The 19503-nt window shown below is 39.6% G+C and overlaps 1 protein-coding gene across 2 annotated transcripts in view; it reads left to right on the forward strand.

The window, feature by feature from the left end:
• The window catches only part of SLC17A5 (solute carrier family 17 member 5), a 49200-nt gene that overhangs the window by 1357 nt on the left and 28340 nt on the right, over positions 1–19503 (forward strand). For both annotated transcript variants that reach the window (XM_082474242.1, XM_082474241.1), the window contains exons 2-5: positions 11268–11464; positions 13452–13685; positions 16511–16598; positions 18547–18633. In XM_082474242.1, the coding sequence (XP_082330368.1) occupies positions 11268–11464; positions 13452–13685; positions 16511–16598; positions 18547–18633 (606 nt within the window). The remainder of the gene's footprint in view (positions 1–11267; positions 11465–13451; positions 13686–16510; positions 16599–18546; positions 18634–19503) is intronic.

Here is a 19503-nt window from a genome sequence, read left to right on the forward strand (position 1 = left end):
TATCTGGCAACTGGGAGCTTATTTTTGTGGGCGCTCAATGTAAACACTGTACCATAGTGTCATTTTACCTGGAAGTCAGACTTAGTTCCATAAACTGATCTTTTTCTATGGCATATGAGTTAGATTTCTATAATCCTCTTCTGCAAAAAAATCTAGTTTGTAAATACAGAAATAATAAAGATATTCCCTAGAGACTACTATATTCTGTTGCAATTGGGAAACATATATAAATATAATCAAATTTTAGCTCAAACGTCATTAGTTGTCAGGAAAATGCAGATTAAAACCGCAGTGAGCCATTACACACTTACTAGAATGGCTAAAGTTAAAATGGCTGAAGATACCAAATATTGGCCAACATACAGAATAACTAGAACTCTCATATTTTGCTTTTAAGAGTGTAAAATGGTACAACTACTTTGGAAAACTGGCAATCTATTTTAAAGTTAAACATACATTACCATAATACCAGACAATGTTTATAGCAGCTTTAATTCATAATAGTAAAAAACTGGAAACAACGTATTCATCAGTTCATCAGCAGGTGAATGGATAAACAAATTGTGGTATATTCATGCATACTCAGTGATATTATAAGAAGAAATTACTGATACATATAACAACGTGGATAGATCTCAGACACAAAAGAAACCACCGTATTAATGCATGACTCCATCAGTATGAAGTTCTAAACAAGCAGAACTAATCTGTAATAACAGGAAGCAGATCAGTGGTTGCCTGGAAGCTACAGGCAGGAAAGAATTGCCTGCAGAGGCACTAGGGTACTTTCTGGGGTACAAGATGCAGATGGAAAAGTTCTGCAGCTTGACTAGGATTGACAGATGTATACATTTGTCAAAGTTCACCAAACTGTACGCTTGAAATGGGAGCATTTTATTGTATGTAAAATATACCTCAATAAAGTAGATTGAAAAAGAAAAAAATTAACTCATTCCTTTTAAAAACAATCCCTGCTTGATTCATGGGTTGAGTGTATTGATCTTAGCCCTGTTCCTCGTGCCTTGAGGTGGCTGTCTTCATTATAACCATTTTCCTTCTTATTTTTACTCTTTACATACCACTGGAGGGCAAAAGTGAAGTAAAAATAGCAGCAACACATTTTTTTTTGCTATTTAAAATATGATAAGGGTTTTAGAGAAGAGGAGCCTGCCGTTATAGGGTATTGCATTAGTCAACAAAATTTTAAATTAAGCTCTGTGTCTGGGGTGCTGTGAGTAGAAGGACAGGAGAGGAGCACCAGGAGAAGGGAATGGGGAAAACAAAGATGGATGTAACAGCTTTATAAGAGGCACCAGGTATTACCTCATTTTCTCTCAGTAGTGCCCTTTGTCCTAGCTTTAGTAATAATATTACCATGTACATCTAATAGGAGAAACACGATGACCATTATATTTTATATATGTTTTTATTTAATAATATATATTATATATTATATATTATATATAATAATATATTATATAATTATATTATTATATTATATTATAATTATATATATTATATATAATATAATAAATAATATATATTATTTATTTTTATTTAGTTATATTTTTTATTTAAGTTATGTTCTATATGTTTACTTTGCACATTTCAGAAAGTGTAGGTGTTTAAAAAAAAACAGAAAACAAAAAAAAAACACTTTCCATCCAGAATTAGTTTTTTTTAAGTTTTGGTGCCTGAAGGTGGAAATCTTCAGCAGACCTTAAAACCTCTCTTTCTATATGTTTGCATATGTTTTACTTATCTTTTATGTTTGTTTCTGGAACAAACCTCTATGAAATCAGCTGTACCTTATCTATGCCTATGTGTATAGTTTTATTTTTCAGAAGAGAAAAGCTGATAAAATGTTAGTCATAAAATTTTACAGCGGTTAAAAGACCTTAGAGACTAACTCCTATCAGGTGGGCATCATTTTATATGTAAACAACTGAGGGCCAGAGAGGTTAAGTTTCCAAGATTGCTGTAGCCATATTAAGGACTAACCAGCGTTCTTCTAGCTTTTAGTCCCATCCTCCTTCCTCGTCACAACACTGCCACGATTGTGTTATGTTTGAGAAATTCCTATTTGCAAAATGCTTAATCATTTTTGTTGAATCCTTCACAAATTTGAAAGTTCCCTGCTCCATCATGAATAAGAGGACATGGTTTTGTGTTATGCATTATGCTTTATTGAGAGAACTAAAATTAAAGTATGTTTCTATAGTGTTAAGAATTAATACATCTCAGGGGCTTCCCTGGTGGCATAGTGGTTAAGAATCTGCCTGCCAATGCAGGGGACAAGGGTTCAAGCCCTGGTCTGGGAAGATCCCACATGCCACGGAGCACCTAAGCCCGTGCGCCACAACTACTGAGCCTGCGCTCTAGAGCCCGCGAGCCACAACTACTGAGCCCGTGTGCTACAACTACTGCAGCCCGCGTGCCTAGAGCCCGTGCTCCGCAACAAAGACAAGCCACCACAATGAGAAGCCCGTGCACTGCAAAGAAGAGTAGCCCCCAGTCACCGCAACTAGAGAAAGCCCGTGCGCAGCAACAAAGACCCAACGCAGCCAAAAATAAATAAATAAATTTATTTTTTTAAAAAAAAAAGAATATGTCTCGGGTTGACAGAATACAACAGAATTCTCAGTAACCTGTCAGTAACCTGACTGGTTTGCTTTTCGAGCATTTGGTTTTACGTAGCCAGGTAGATTTCAGAGATGCACACCAAAGTGATGGGGGACATCCGTGTTGCTGCAAATGACATTATTTCATTCTTTTTTTTTTTTTTTTTAATTATTTTTGGCTGTGTTGGGTCTTCGTTTCTGTGCAAGGGCTTTCTCTAGTTGTGGCAAGTGGGGTCCACTCTTCATCGCGGTGCGCGGGCCTCTCACTATCGCGGCCTCTCTTATTGCAGAGCACAGGCTCCAGACGCGCAGGCTCAGTAGTTGTGGCTCACGGGCCCAGTTGCTCCACGGCATGTGGGATCTTCCCAGACCAGGGCTTGAACCCGTGTCCCCTGCATTGGCAGGCAGATTCTCAACCACTGCGCCACCAGGGAAGCCCTATTTCATTCTTTTTTATGGCTGAGTAATATTCCATTGTCTATACGTACCACATCTTCTTTATCAATTCATCTGTCGATGGACATTTAGGTTGCTTCCATGTCCTGGCTATTGTACATAGTGCTACAGTGAACACTGGGTGCATATGTCTTTTCTAATTATGGTCTTCCCCAGATATATGCCCAGGAGTGGGATTGCTGGATCATATGGTAGCTCTATTTTTAGTTTTTTAAGGAACCTCCGTACTGTTCTCCATAGTGGCTGTACCAGTTTACATTCCTACCTACCAACAGTGTAGGAGGGTTCCCTTTTCTCCACACCCTCTCCAGCATTCACTGTTTGTAGACTTTCTGATAATGGCTATTCTGACTGGTGTGAGGTGATACCTCATTGTAGTTTTGATTTGCTTTTCTCTAATAATTAGTGATGTTGAGCATCTTTTCATGTGCTTCTTGGCCATCTGTATGTCTTCTTTGGAGAAATGTCTATTTAGATCTTCTGCCCATTTTTTGATTGGGTTGTTTATTTTTTTGATATTGAGCTACATAAGCTGTTTGTATATTTTGGAGATTAATCCCTTGTCGGTTGCTTCGTTTGCAAATATTTTCTCCCATTTTGAGGGTTGTCTTTTCATTTTGTTTATGGTTTCCTTTGCTGTGCAAAATCTTTTAAGTTTAATTAGGTCCCCTTTGTTTTCTTTGTTTTTATTTTCATTACTCTAGGAGGTGGATCAAAAAAGATATCGCTGCGATTTATGTCAAAGAGTGTTCTGCCTATGTTTTCCTCTAAGAGTTTTATTATGTTTAGCCTTACATCTAGGTCTTTAATCCATTTTGAGTTTATTTTTGTGTATGGTGTGAGGGAGTGTTCTAATTTCATTCTTTTACATGTAGCTGTCCAGTTTTCCCAGCACCACTTATTGAAAAGACTGTCTTTTCTCCATTGTATATTCTTGCTTCCTTTGTCATAGATTAGGTGACCATAGGTGTGTGGGTTTATCTCTGGACTTTCTATCCTGTTCCATTGATCTATATTTCTGTTTTTGTACCAGTACCATACTGTCTTGATTACTGTAGCTTTGTAGTATAGTCTGAAGTCAGGCAGCCTGATTCCTCCAGCCTAGAGATTGTCATACTGAGTGAAGTAAGTCAGACAGAGAAAGACAAGCATGATATGATATCGCTCATATGTGGAATCTTACAAAAAGGGGTGGGGTACAAATGAACTTATCTACAAAACAGAACTAGAGTCACAGATGTAGAAAACAAACTTATGGTTACAAGGGGTAAGGGGGAGAGGGATAAATTGGAAGATTGAGATTGACATATACACACTACTATATATAAAATAGATAACCAATAAGGACCTACTGTATAGCACAGGGAACTCTGCTTAGTGCTCTGTAATGGCCTATATGGGAAAAGAATCTTAAAAAGAATGGATATATGTATATAACAGATTCACATTGCTGTATACCTGAAAATAACACATTATTAATCAACTATACTCCAATAAAAATTAAAAACAAAAACAAAAAAACAAAGTGATGGGGGAAGGGCGGCTCAATACTGGTAAACCACAGGAAGTGTATAGATTCTTCTGCCTAATTTAGGTAGGAGTGAGGAGGGAATTAGGCACACACATAAAAATTCCCACACATAAAAATTCCATTCCTCACACTTTCCACCAGTTGAAGGTTTACTTTTGTATGAATGAGATGTGTCTTGTATTTGATTAAATGGATTTTCAAAATACTGTTGCACCAAGATGTGCTCATTCATGTTACGAAAAATCAGTTTTAGGTCTCCTAAGACATTTCTTTGTGCTTAAAGGCAGAACATGGGTCTGGAGGCAGGGTGCCTAATTGCCGATCCTAGTTCTGCTGCCTAACCTAACCTCTCTGTGCCTGTAAATCAGGGGAAATAATGCACCTAATTTATAGGGTTATTGTGAGGATTAAATAAGCTAATAGAAAGTGCTTGGAATAGAGTTTGGCATATAGTAAGTGTTAATTACTATTATTATCATTATTATCATCATCAATGAAGACTGGATTTTGCATTCCACAGAGAAGCTGGCACCACAAAATAAGGGCCCCATTCTTCATGTCACACTCTGTTGGAACTTGTGATTTTCTAGCTTATCATGGCACATCCTCTGCTTTATTTCATTTTTTGTTTTGTTTTTTACCTCTACTATTCTTTTGGGGTGGGAGGCAGATGGTTACATTCAAGGTTCAGTTACATAAGCGTTGTGTTTCACAAATGTAATTTGTGTGTAAATATAGTCTTAAATATAAGGTATGGAGCGCTGGTAGACAGCAACCATATTACAGAAGGAAGGGAAATGGCCTTGGGTCATGTGATGATCAATGTTAATATTAAAGTAAGTGAGTCCATTTTAATGGAATTTGGTGTTTTCTTGTAAATGGGTATTAATTTGGGAGCTAAGAATACATAAGGACTTATCAGGAATGAATTACCCATAAGGCAGACTAAGACCAGTTAAATATTACCCTGTTTAAAAGCAAAACTTATTTTATCCATTTAGATAGGAAATCTTTTTTAATGCAGTCCCCTGGTCAAGGGGCTCACTAGTCCAGGCTTTCCTCTAGAGAAAGTCATCGTCTTTGCATAGGTCAGTGCCCCCGACCGTGGATTTCCGCCTCAGTCTCAGCCCCTCACTGCTCAGTACTTCCTTGCTCCTCCCCACTGCCAGACCCTCCCACAATGAATAAAGGCTGGACATCCTCAGCTTTTCACCAGCCTTCCCTCGCCTCAGGCACCTCCTTGCTGCAACAGAAACCTGGCCTTCTGGGCACGCCACTCCCACTCCTCCCTGCTGTCTCAAGGGGTGATTTTCTGTTATCTTGTAGTAGTTGGTGGGATCGACTCTTCCTTACTCCACATTGATGCTTCCAGACAATCATCCCTCCACTCTCAATGCCATTAGGCTAGGCTACTTTCCCCTACATGGTTTTCTCCTGTGCCCACTTCCCAGCACTTTGCTTCAGTCATCATAGGCTTTACCACCTGACACACCTCCATCTTCTACACTCTAATTCCCACCATCATCTTGAGTGACTCCTCATCCAGCACCATGTCCCCTCAACTTCTCAGACTCCTACGTGTCTGATGACTTCCTTCCCTTCTCAGTTACCCCTTGGACCTCGTCATCTCCCATAACTGCTTTAACCACAACTAGAATTCCTTCCTACCTGCCTGTGTAACTGCTCCACTTCGACCACTCTCATTTCATCTGCACCTTCCACCCACTGACCCCTCATCTTTTTATGGAAGAGTTCACACATATACAAAAGTAGAGAGAAGATCTGTGTGTTTTATCTATTGTCAAGAGAACTTCATAGGTAGAGTTGTGAAGTTCCAGCAGGAAACACCTCTCTGCTTTTAAGCCCCCTAAATATTTGTATGCCAACTCTCCCAGACACTGCTCTAGGCATTGAAGGTATACAGCAGTGAACAAAACAGAACCAAAGCTCCTGCCCTCCCTGAGCGTTTATATTCTAGTGTGCATTTTCCTAAACCATTATCCTTCTCCATTTTACTTGCTTCTTGGGTCAGAATCACAGTCTGACACTTTTATTTTCTTGTCAGCACTCTAAATTCCCTGCCTTGTCACCACACCATCTCAGTGCCAACTATCTGCTTGCCTGGTGCTTGCCTCTGCATACAGGCAAGTCGTGCTTCAAGGTCACACGCAAGGGCAGGTTGCGCCCACCAGTTTTGGGTGGGTGTCCACTCGCTCAGCAATTCTGCATGTTTCACTGGGAACTTAACACCCGCTTCAGCAGCTTCTTAACTTCTTTTTTCAACTTCTGATTTCTCACAAATGAGAAATAACCTTGATCCGTAACAAATTACCTCAATTCCTAATGTCCAGGAAGAGCAATAATAATAACAACAATTCACAGTTATTGAAGGCATATTACGTGCTAAGCACTGTTCTAAGTATTTTACATGTACCACCTCAGCTAATCTTTATAACCCTAATATAGGCAAAGCACTTAGACTGATATCGAGCACATCGGGCTCAATAACTATTACCTATTGGGGTTTTTTTTTAACATCTTTATTGGAGTATAATTGCTTTACAATGGTGTGTTAGTTTCTGCTTTATAACAAAGTGAATCAGCTATACATATACATATATCCCCATATCCCCTCCCTCTTGCGTCTCCCTCTCACCCTCCCTATCCCACCCCTCTGGGTGGCTCAAAGCACCGAGCTGATCTCCCTGTGCTATGTGGTTGCTTCCCACTAGCTATCTATTTTACATTTGGTAGTGTATATTAGTCCATGCCACTCTCTGACTTTGTCCCAGCTTACCCTTCCCCCTCCCCGTGTCCTCAAGTCCATTCTCTACGTCTTTATTCCTGTCCTGCCCCTATTACCTATTGTTTTTGTTATTAAATTCAGTGCCCAGCGTCCCACTCTGAGTTCCTGCAGCACCATAGTCTAGCCCCATAAGATCATTTGCTGTTTCCTGCTCCTTCTGTGCTTGCTTTCCATACTTCTGTACCTGCCACTGCCTCTGCTTGCATTGCTCTCCTTCCTCGAACCTGCCGGTGGCTTCCTGCTTATTGATGAAGGTTCAGTGCAAGTGTTCATTCTCCCAGAGGCCTTCCTTGACCATCCCCTACCTCACACACAGCACATGTATGTCACTCTTTTGTCCCGTGTTACACACATACGTGTATTGTAGCCGTTTATCTCGTTGGTATAACTTTTTCCAGGATAAACGGGAAGGGAGCTCACTTTTACTGACTGCCCTTCAGTATTTCATCTAACGCACACACAACCCAGTGAGGTGGGCGGTGGTCACCTCATTTGGGAGCTGAGAAACCTGATAATGAAAACTATTAACTAACTTCCCCAAAGACATACAGCCAGTGAAACTCAGAGCTGAGCTCCATCACCAGGTCGGCTTCAATCTAAATCAGCCTCTGTGCTTTCAGCTACGCCCACTCCACATTCCTAAGTTTAAACCATGTTTTAGAAGCTGATGTTTGTTTTGATGCGTGCTCCGTTCGTTACGCAAGCATGGTTTTGCTTTGAACTTGATTTCAGTGTGGCGGGTGCCGGACGAATGTTCTCTCCCCTCATCACGCAAGCACGCTTTTCTTGGACCAATTTCAAACACTGGCCAAATTCACAGGCACATTTTGCTCTGTCACCATACTTTCTTGAAACAAAATCTTTCTGACTGATTTGTAATCAACGATCATTTTTTAAAACTAGTAACCCCTTATTTGTAATGTCCTTAAAATCTCATAGTCGTATACTTTGTGACTTCTGTGTTGGCTTTTTCTTTTCTGATTATTGACTGTGCCCCCAAAAGTTAACGTTGCCGGATCCATAACTTCTAGGTCAGATTTCCAAGTAGTATCACTAGTAATTTGAAATCATTTTACTCACCTTTCCTCCACTTCCCAAGCTTCTACCCCTACATGATATTCACATGGTAAGGTATATCATAGTCCTAATCAATTATCATGTGGGGAGAAACTGATAACATACGGTAAAATAAGGCAACTCAAATAAGGATAGAATGGAGTGATAACATTACAAGTCAGAGTAGCAAAAATAAAGTTGTTTAGAGTAAGAGCGTTGCTGGTAACTTTGTCCCTCCCTTTCACTAACCCCCATGTCCAGTGTGTTGGCATGGCCTGTCAGTTCTGCCTTTAAAGTTATCTCAAATCCACGCATTTCTCTCCATTGCCTGGGCTTTACTCTACTTTAAGCCACCATCACCTCTTTCCTGGAAACTTACAATAATCCCTTGAGTGATCTCCCTGAGTCTACATCCCTCACCACCGTTCACACTTCTGCCCCTTTGTCATCTCCACACAGCAACCAGAAAAGCTCTTTAAACCGTAAATCACATTTTGTCACTCCTCTGCTGAAGCAGATAATGAACTTTGTATATAGTACCTTGGCAAAGCAGACAGTACATTAATCTGGATTTTTCTTGCTCCAAATTACCCAGAGTAACACATTTTAATTGCCCAAATTTGGAAAGATTATGAGTCCCCCCCCATCCAGACTTCTCTGTATATTCTTGTCCAACACAGAGCAATGATAAGGAAAATGTGCTCACCTATAAAACATGCCTTGCATTCTGCAACTGTCCTTAACTAGACAGATGCCTTTTTGCTTGGGGCAGAGAGCCAGTGTGTCTAGATTTAGGTAACAGAGGCAGCGTGAATGAAGCTTTAGAAATACAGTTTTCACAGGTCTGGATCGAACTGTGGCAGTGGTGCCATAGTTCTAATACCAGCTGTACTCCTGAAAAGGGAGCCAAGAATGCCAAATGAAAAGTTGTCTGTTAAAAGATGTCAATCTTGCACAGAGGAAAAATTGATAGCAGTTGTGAGTGTATGAGTGCTTGTAGAAAAGTGAGTTCGATCACAGTATATTAATATACACCTAAATACAGTTGTGCTCTATTCGTTAAAGCTTCGATCTGAATCTGTACCAAGACCGTTGTACTCTGAAAAATGTATCCTTGTGTGAGGTTAGGTCAATGAAAACACCAGGATTCCTGAGTAGGGAAAAACATGCACGTGTGTGTGTGTGTGTGTGTGTGTGTGTGTGTGTGTGTGTGTGTGTAATGCTAATAAGTCATTGCCAAATAAAAGCACACATATATTCATATATATGTATTTAACTTTAACTTGTCATTAGCAAATGAAACAGATGTTCATATCTTTCAACAGATATTTATCAAACACTCAGTGTTGACCAAACTTAAGGTGTAAAAACCTGGATTAGCCACTTTCTCGGGGTCAGTCACCCTGAAGTCAACTTCCTGAATTCTCATCCCCCCTCCAGTTCTGCAACTCAGTAAAAGAAGAAAAAAGAGAAAATATGTGCATACACCTATAGAGTAAAACAATAGGTCAGATTCCTCCTGTCACATGATCTGCCTTTCATTGGTTCCTGCAACCCACTCTGCCTTCCTTTTTTTTTTTTTTTTTTCAATCATTGTGGTACTTTCACTAACTGTGCTTTTTACTGTGGGCCCTGTAAGCAAGACCAACTGAGCAACTGTCACAGGGGCTGCAACTGTCATAGGTTCTGCAAGTTTGCTTCTGGATTCTTAAATACACTTAGTTTAGGAGAGCCTGAAGTATGAATCATGGCTTCCAATTCACACCCAGCCTCTGAGGATACTTTTCAAGGTAAGAAATTGATCAGGAGGGGCTTCCTGCCCTGGCCTTGGCAGTAAATTTTTTGTGCTGAGATACGTTTATGATGCGATGCCTGCTAGCCCATAGTAATGTGCGTGTCACGCTGAGCGCTCGAGGACTTACTGGCCATGTTGGAGACGGTTTTTCAGAAATAGTGATGCCGTTAAACCCCCTTACCCGCTTTTCTCTTATCTTGCCAGCTGACAGGGATTGGGGGTTTGGTTTTGACTCTGGCATGCAGATTTTTCTGAGCAAAGTTGTTGCCTCCGTGTTTTAAGAACCTGTCTTACAGTTCAGGCTCTCATGTGTTAAATCTTTATCAAAACCACAGGTACTGGGAACAAAGTCTCTCTGATACATGTTTTTAGATATGCTTCATCTGAGAATATTCTCAGAAAAATATTCATGGTTTATTAATTTGTGTACATCTAAGAAGTGACCTTTTTAGTGATTTAGACAGTATCATCTAAGTTACTTTTTTTTTTTTAACATCTTTATTGGAGTAGAATTGCTTTACAATGGTGTGTTAGTTTCTGCTTTATAACAAAGTGAATCAGTTATACATATGTTCCCATATCTCTTCCCTCTTGCATCTCCCTCCCTCCCACCCTCCCTCTCCCACCCTCCCTCTCCCACCCCTCTAGGTGGTCACAAAGCACCGAACTGATCTCCCTGTGCTATGCGGCTGCTTCCCACTAGCTATCTATTTTACGTTTGGTAGTGTACATATGTCCATGCCACTCTCTCACTTCGTCCCAGCTTACCCTTCCCCCTCCCCATATCCTCAAGTCCATTCTCTAGCAGGTCTGTGTCTTTATTCCCGTCTTACCACTAGGTTCTTCATGACCTTTTTTTTTTTTTCCCTTGATTCCGTATATATGTGTTAGCATACTGTATTTGTTTTTCTCTTTCTGACTTACTTCACTCTGTATGACAGACCCTAACTCCATCCTAAGTTACTCTTTTAATGAGAGTTTTTCCACCAATCTTTATTTCAGCTCCAGTGTGCTGCTCTGCTCGTTACAACCTAGCATTTTTGGCCTTCTTTGGTTTCTTCGTCCTCTATTCGTTACGGGTGAATCTGAGTGTGGCATTAGTGGATATGGTGGATTCCAACACAACTGCAGCAGAGAATAGAACTGCCAACGAGTGTGCAGAGCATGCAGCTCCCATAAAAGTTCTTCACAACCAAACGGTAAGTGCTGTTCTTCAAGCAAATGATCTTAATCCTAAAATACTTCCGAGGGAAAATATTGAATTTATTCATCCTACGGAAACACGGACACTTTCTTCATGTAAACTCTGAATCATTCTCTTTTGTGTTTTCCCAGTAACTGGTTAGACAGTAACTTATAACTGTAGCTGCTGCTGCTGAGCCCTGATCTGTTTGAAAAGTAGCTTTTCAGTTTCCTCCATAAACATACTGTCCTTGAAGAGAATTTGGAAAAACCTGTCTGGCGTATTAGAAAATTGGGTTGTTTTAGATGCTGCTAAATAGTTTTTATGGGACCATTATTTAATAGCTGTACTACTTAAAAGGTTCCTGTTGCAGGAGCATTAAGGTAATCTCAACTACAGGATGAAAAATGAGAATGGGTCAGTTTCAAAAAAAAAAAGTCTATACATGCCTCACCTAAGCTGCTGATGTCATTTTGCCTCCCTCATATTATAGTGGAATTGATAAGTGCATGTTCATCATTTGTTCAGAATTGAGTTTTACACACTTTAAACATTTTATTTTGTCTCACATGGGGAGACAATACAGGCGGGAAAGGCTGGTGTCCTTTTTTTTTTTGTGGCCACACTGTGCGACGTGTGGGATCTTAGTCACCCAACCAGGGATTGAACCTGCACCCCCTGCAGTGGAAGCCCACAGTCTTAACCACTGGACCGCCAGGGAAGTCCCAGGTGTCCTTTTCTATAAGCGTATTTTCATCCATCTTCAGTGCTCACAAAGGAGCCAAATCCCATGTAGGGTGAGTCTCTCCTGCCATTTACAGACAAGATCACTCAAACAGGGGAGAGGGTTTCTGCCCAAACAAGCACATGTACAAAATAATGACTTATCAAAAATCTTTACATTGGACTTCAGTAATGTTGCCGGATATATATTTGGGTACACGTCACCCACTTTCCCCACCTCAACCTGTAACTGCTGGGCACTTCATGAAGCCCTGGAATTCTACAGAGAAGCTGCAGATTGGTACTCTAAACAAGGATAATTAGGGGTTTGCTTTGTGTCTTTGCTTTTGATGATCCACCTACTTACTTGCCCTACATCGACAGTAAAAAGAAATCCTGAACGGTTCTTAACACATGGGTAGGTTACAGGGCTATGTGTGCTAAAGATGTCAGATACTCAGTCACCAAATCTTCATTTTCACCTCACTGTGTACGGCTACTAATTAAAAGACATTTCCTACTCACGTGAAGTTTCTGGCTTGGTTTAAATTCTTGCTCTTTTGTATTGCTCTATGTCCTTGTCGAAGTGCTTGGTCTGAAATGGTCTATTAATTAATGGTCTATTAATTATCTATATTTTTGCATACTAGTAGCCAACATTAAGTGAATATTTAGTGTGTGTCAGGCCTTATTTTATGGGCCTTTTTCATTTAATCTTCCCAGATCACAAATCCAGTAAGTAACAGAGCTGGGCTTGAACCCAGGCCTGGCTCCAAAGCCTAGCTTGGCCACTGCAGTATCCTGTTCAGTAGCTTTCTGGATTAAACCTGTGCCTTTTTTTGAGCCTTCTTTGTCATGGTCATTACAAAGTATCTACAATTCATCCCATAGTCTAGTTTCATAAAGTAGCAAGCCTTCCTGAACATTATGACTTTCAATGATTTTCGATTCACTTCTAGAATCTGCATGTCTGTATCAGGGTGACTCACCTACCCAGTAGAAAGTCTGCATGTTCTTCAGTCTAAAACAATGGTTCTGGGGAGTTTCCTGGCAGTCCAGTGGTTAGGACTCGACGCTTTCACTGCTGTGGCCCAGGTTCAATCCCTGGTCAGGGAACTAAGATCCCGCAAGCCTCACGGCCAAAAAAACAAACAAACAAACAAACAAACAAAAAACAGTGGTTCAAAATTACATTTATATGTACTCACATGCCAGTAAGAGAAAGGAGCCGTTTCATCAAGGTCTTAAAAGGCTGTTCTTTTTCCTCCTACTCGTCACAGGGTAAAAAGTACCGATGGGATGCAGAAACTCAAGGATGGATTCTCGGGTCTTTTTTTTATGGCTACATCATCACGCAGATCCCTGCAGGATATGTTGCCAGCAGAAGTGGGGGAAAACTGCTGCTGGGATTTGGGATCCTTGGCACCTCTGTCTTCACCCTGTTCACTCCCCTCGCTGCAGATTTCGGAGTTGGAGCCCTCGTCGCACTCAGGGCTCTAGAAGGACTAGGAGAGGTAATTTTTTTTCTCTTCTGTTATTCTTCTTACCCTGTGTCACTTTCTTGTCTTCTTAAAGATACCATTCTTTGATATGAATATGAACCAGAAAAAATGACACTGGAAGATAATAGGGATTTATTTTTTAGTTAGAAGCTGATTAACTATGAAATAACATGAGTAGATTTCACTTGTGGTCAGTGAGGTCTTGAGTGGGAGCACTTCTAAATTAGAAGCTTTACTCAAAGACTAGAGAAAACATTTTCTAGGGGGACACTTCGTAGCTGCCCCTACTCCCTCCTACTGAGGAGATAAGAAACCACTATTAAAACCACGAAGACAGGGGCTTCCCTGGTGGCGCAGTGGTTGAGAATCCGCCTGCCGATGCAGGGGACACGGGTTCGAGCCCTGGTCCGGGAAGATCCCACATGCCGCGGAGCAACTGGGCCCGTGAGCCACAACTGCTGAGCCTGCGCGTCTGGAGCCTGTGCTCCGCAACAAGAGAGGCCGCGACAGTGAGAGGCCCGCGCACCGCGACGAAGAGTGGCCCCCGCTTGCTGCAAATAGAGAAAGCCCTCGCACAGAAACGAAGACCCAACACAGACATAAATAAATAAATTAATTAATTAAATTTTTTTGTAAAAACCATGAAGACAGACCATCCTACCTCTTGAACTTTTGCCACTGTTTACCTCTGCTCCATCATTGATTGCCCAGGTCTAAAACATATTTTACCCAATAGACTGTCACGTTGCCTTGTTTTCCTTTACATTTGTTGTCTTTCATAGAACTTCTTCTTTATCATTTGTTCTTTTTTCCGGTCCTCTAACTTAGAGACAAATAATTTATCGTTTTATGTAGCTATCTTTTTTTTAGTCCTGTGATTCTTCTGGCCTTTCTGCTGCTTTTTAGATTGTTATTATTAATTTTTATCTTTTTTTTTCCTCTCCTCCTAAGATTTCTATCATTTTTTAATTTTAAAAATTTATTTTTTCTTTTCCTTTCCACTTCTCTTTTGCATTTCGTCATGTGTACCTCCACCTTTAAATAATGATCTCGTTTCATTTCTAACTTTGAACTTCTCAAGGCATAGGTTTATTTTGCTCTCTCTTAACATTTCTTTAACCAAGCAAGACAGTGGCCTCTGGGTTTAGTATACAGCTTAAAGGTTATTTTGTATCATGCTGTGTAGGAAAAACACTGACTGGAGTAGTAAAATCAGAGTTTGAATAATAACTCCACTGTATCTAACGGTGGAACCATAGGTTACAATATAAATATTATACAAATACAGTGTATAATATATAATATAAATATATTAAATACCTGCCCCATCCTCAGTCACAGCTCAGATGTGATAATAATTGCTAGAAAACTTTGGAAATTGCCAAGTGCTTTTTAAATTTAAGCTTTGGTCACTCATCTGGACATTCTTATTTTGTCCTTATCGAATAGGGGTGTACCAAATAAACCCTTCTTGACTACAAAATAAAATTACCCCCCTACTAACAGGTTCCTTTTCTCCTTATCTAGGTAAAATATATGTTTTACAGATAAACTGAAGTTCTAAGAGGTTAACTGATCTTTCTGAGGCTACACAGCTAGTGAACGGCCAAGGAGAGCTGTGAATGGCCAAGGAGAGCTGTGAATGGCCTAGGAGAGCTGTGAAGCGACTGCTGCAAGTCTACCAGGATCTATTCCTTCCTGCTCCCTTGTAGCATGTCCTCCTCTCCCAAGCCTCTGTGAACCTCCCTGCCTTCACTGTTTTGTTGCTTCTCCATTATCAGTAATTAGCATTTTTTTAAATTGAGGTATAGTAGATGTACAATATTATATAAATTTCAGGTGTATAACGATTCAAAATTTTTACAGATTATACTCCATTTATAGTTATTATAAAATATTGGTTATATTCCCTGTGCTGTATAATATATCATTATAGCTTATTTATTTTATACATAGTAGTTTGCACCTCTTAATCCCCCACTCCTGTCTTGCCCCTCCCCTAATTGGCATTTACTAAGCTAATTATCACCAGAAAAGAAAAAAATACCAGTGAACACTCTAATTGAGCGTTTTTTGGTAGCACCATTTTTCCTGTTGAGTAAGGTGAATCTGAATTTTCTTCTAGTATCCCACAGTATTAGCTCAGTATTTTTCAAAGTTATGTATTGGTAACATTCCCATTGCATTCAGGCCATAAATAAAGTAAATGAGTAAAATCCACCGTGGGAGGCTACCTTTATATCCTCATTCAGTACATTCTTTTACATTTCTTGTAACCCTTGCCTTGCAGTCCTCAAATCAGTTGACAGAATCCACAAATCTTTGTTCAGATTTTTTTTTTTTTTAAGATTTTTATTTATTTTTTTAATTGATTGATTGATTGCTATGTTGGGTCTTCGTTTCTGTGCTAGGGCTTTCTCTAGTTGCGGCAAGCGGGGGCCACTCTTCATCGCGGTGCGCGGGCCTCTCACTGTCGCGGCCTCTCTTGTTGCGGAGCACAGGCTCCAGACGCGCAGGCTCAGTAATTGTGGCTCACGGGCCCAGTTGCTCCGCGGCATGTGGGATCCTCCCAGACCAGGGCTCGAACCCGTGTCCCCTGCATTGACAGGCGGATTCTCAACCACTGCGCCACCAGGGAAGCCCCTTTGTTCAGATTTTGAAAGTACTTCATTATGAGGTATTTGCACTCAGCACTGTAAAGACATCTCACTCCGTGAAATCTGATTCTAGTTTGAGTCTTATCCAGAAACTTCTCTTGCAACAAAATACTCAACTGAATTTAAAACATTAACAGAACTACCTTGTATTTCGTCAGAAATATCTTTTTCCCTTCCCAGGGTGTCACATTTCCAGCCATGCATGCCATGTGGTCTTCCTGGGCTCCTCCTCTTGAAAGAAGCAAGCTTCTCAGCATTTCATATGCAGGTGAGATAGCTGTTGTCGTGAAGGCTTTCGCTACAATTTGTTATCTGTATATCAACCTTGGGGGAAGGGCGCACAGCAGAATCAGGCAATGTCAGGTGCTTTCTTCGGGGAAAACTTAAGTTGCAGGGGTATAAATTTATTATTAATGTTCTTCTTTGGCTCACCAGCATATAACAATGTGGCTTCACTGACTACTGTCATTTTCTCCCTCTGCCATCATTTATTTCAAAACATGTTGCCTTTTCAGATGTTGATATAGAGAATGCTTTAACAAAACAAAGCCAAAAAAAAAAAAGCTGGAAAATTGAACACTTTTGTCCTTAAATTGTGATTTGATTTGATCATCTGATAAGCTGGTCATGACTTTCAACCCCTCCCTTCAGACACCTTGTTTTCTATGCATTTATTTGCTATCATTTTGATCTATAGGTAAGATAGCATGAGCTTTATATGTGAATTATAATTTTTCCAGCTCACACACTGAATGAAAACTTTTTGACCTGACTGCTTTTAAATACAGTTATTGAGAGAGACCTCTCTGCGGTGGCTTTTAAGCTAAAATCTGAAGGATGGGAATGAACCAGTCATGCAAGGAGCAAAAAGGAAAACATTCCAGCCAGTCAGAACAGCACGTACAAGGGCTGTCAGGCAGGAAGTAACATAAGGGTTCAAAGCAATGAGAAACCACTGTAGGTGTCTAGAACACACTGAATAAAGGGGCTAATGGCATAAGATGGGGTTAGAGAAATAGACAAGAGCCAGATTACATCAGGGCTTACAGGCCACAGGGCGGAATGTAGAATTTTTTTTCCAAAATACAATGGGGAGACATCAGAAGTTTTTAATCGAGAGAGAGACATGATCCCATGTACATTTTAAGAAGATTCTTACAGCTATGTGGAGATCGATGTAAGAAATCTGATGAGAAGTTCAAGAACAGGCAGTATCAGTGGTTCCCCTTTGCCTGTTGAATAGTCTAAGCTCAAACTAGGGGTCAAGATTCTTCATGGTCTTCACCACTTCATTTTAGCCAGCCTAGCCCTTGACACATAGTGCCTGGCATGGAACAGATATTCAGCAACTATCCAACCCGGTTTTCTAGCCTTCTATTCCTTTACTTTACCCAATCGAAGTTCCCAAACCCACTTTCTGCTTTCCTACTTTCATTCATTTGCTCACCCTGTTACACCTGCCTCTATATCTTCTTTCTTATGGGACCAGATCTTGCCCGTCTTTTCACAGTCCCACTGCTGCTTCTTACATCTTTTCCTGATCTCTAGAGGTCAGAGGTAATCTGTCCTACATTTGAACTTCCATATTGCTCTGTGACACTCAACACTTTCTAACATGTAATAATTATTTGTTTATATTTACTTCCTATATAAGACTAAAATTTGAGACCAGAAACAATGTCTGATTATTTTAGCTCCCACTGTACCTACTAAGATGTCTTCTGTTTGGTGGTTAAAATGAATTTTATCACTTATTTATCCGAAACAATTGTGTGTAATATATTTGGGGCAAATTAGATTTGTGCTGCAGTAGGTTATGTTTAGAGACCATCTTTGAGCCTTTCCCCAAACACTTGGCTTTCTAACACATTTACTAGTAATGTGGCATTCACTAGCTCATATTATAATAGGTCTTCTATCGATTGATGCCTTCTAATTCATCAGTAGATGAATTCATCTAATTCATCAGTACATAATTGTAACTAATATAACTACATATTAATGTATACATTTTGCATATTGTGGGTTTTCTAGTAAATGATCCCTTAAGAGAATGGGTTGTTTATATTTACATGTGACTAACTCAACTCCTATAGGATTTGAATCACTCTTTCTTTTCCCTATTGTCTGTTACCCATCTTCTTTAGGCTGTAGACCTGTGTCCCCTCTTTGTTCATTTTTCTCCAAAGTTTACAAAGTCTTTGTTGTTATTCTAGGAGCACAGCTTGGGACAGTAGTTTCTCTTCCTCTTTCTGGAATAATTTGCTTCTATATGAATTGGACTTACGTCTTCTACCTCTTTGGTAAGTTTATTCAAAAATGTAACCTAAATTATAATGTAACAGATCCAAAATGTAATAGCGGTCTAATAATTGGTTAAAATATGTATATTCCAATTCACTGAAGTAACCATCTCCTAAACCACAAAGCTCTGAAACACTTACTGATAACCTGTTTTTCAAGTTTATGTGGTTAAAATGATCTAGCTGAGTTGTGATCTGATGTTAATTTTGGAATATTTGTTCAATAGAAACTGCTGTTGGATCCAGGACTTAAATGCTATACTTACTATAAAAATTGCTGTGTTGTTTATTATAAAAAATGTATATTTTGAAAATATTTCTTCTCAAACAAAGTAGGATGCTCTCACTTGGTAGTTTTAATCTTTTTTGTTTCTTTGTTTAGTCCCAGGGCCTTTCATTTCTCAATCTCAATAGCAGGATGATACACATATTTAATAAATTAGATTGCCATGTAAACATTTATGCAGGAAATATATCTGCAATCAAATAATAAGAACCTGCAGTATAAACAAACAAACAAACAAAACAACTAATACTAAACTTTCATTGGGTTATTTGTATGGAAATATGTTAATATAAATGTTTCAGACATGACATGAAATTTCTAAAAATAAAAAAATAAAAAAAAAACAAATCAATAAACAAAAGCAGATACCTGTGGAAATAATAGATTGTAGACTTTTATTTTTTAAAAGGTTTGTCTGGTAGACCCTGATAGGCAGAGTCATGTGGTTAAAAGTTGTTCTCTTCAGGTGCAAACTTCCCATTATAAAATAAATAAGTCATGGGGATGTAATGTACAGCACAGTGATATTGTAGTACATACTTTTTTTTTTTTTTTTTTTGGCTGTGTTGGGTCTTCGTTGTTGC

The sequence above is a fragment of the Balaenoptera physalus genome (assembly GCF_965194825.1).
Source record: "Balaenoptera physalus genome assembly, chromosome: 9".
In the NCBI taxonomy this organism is placed as follows: Eukaryota; Metazoa; Chordata; class Mammalia; order Artiodactyla; family Balaenopteridae; genus Balaenoptera; species Balaenoptera physalus.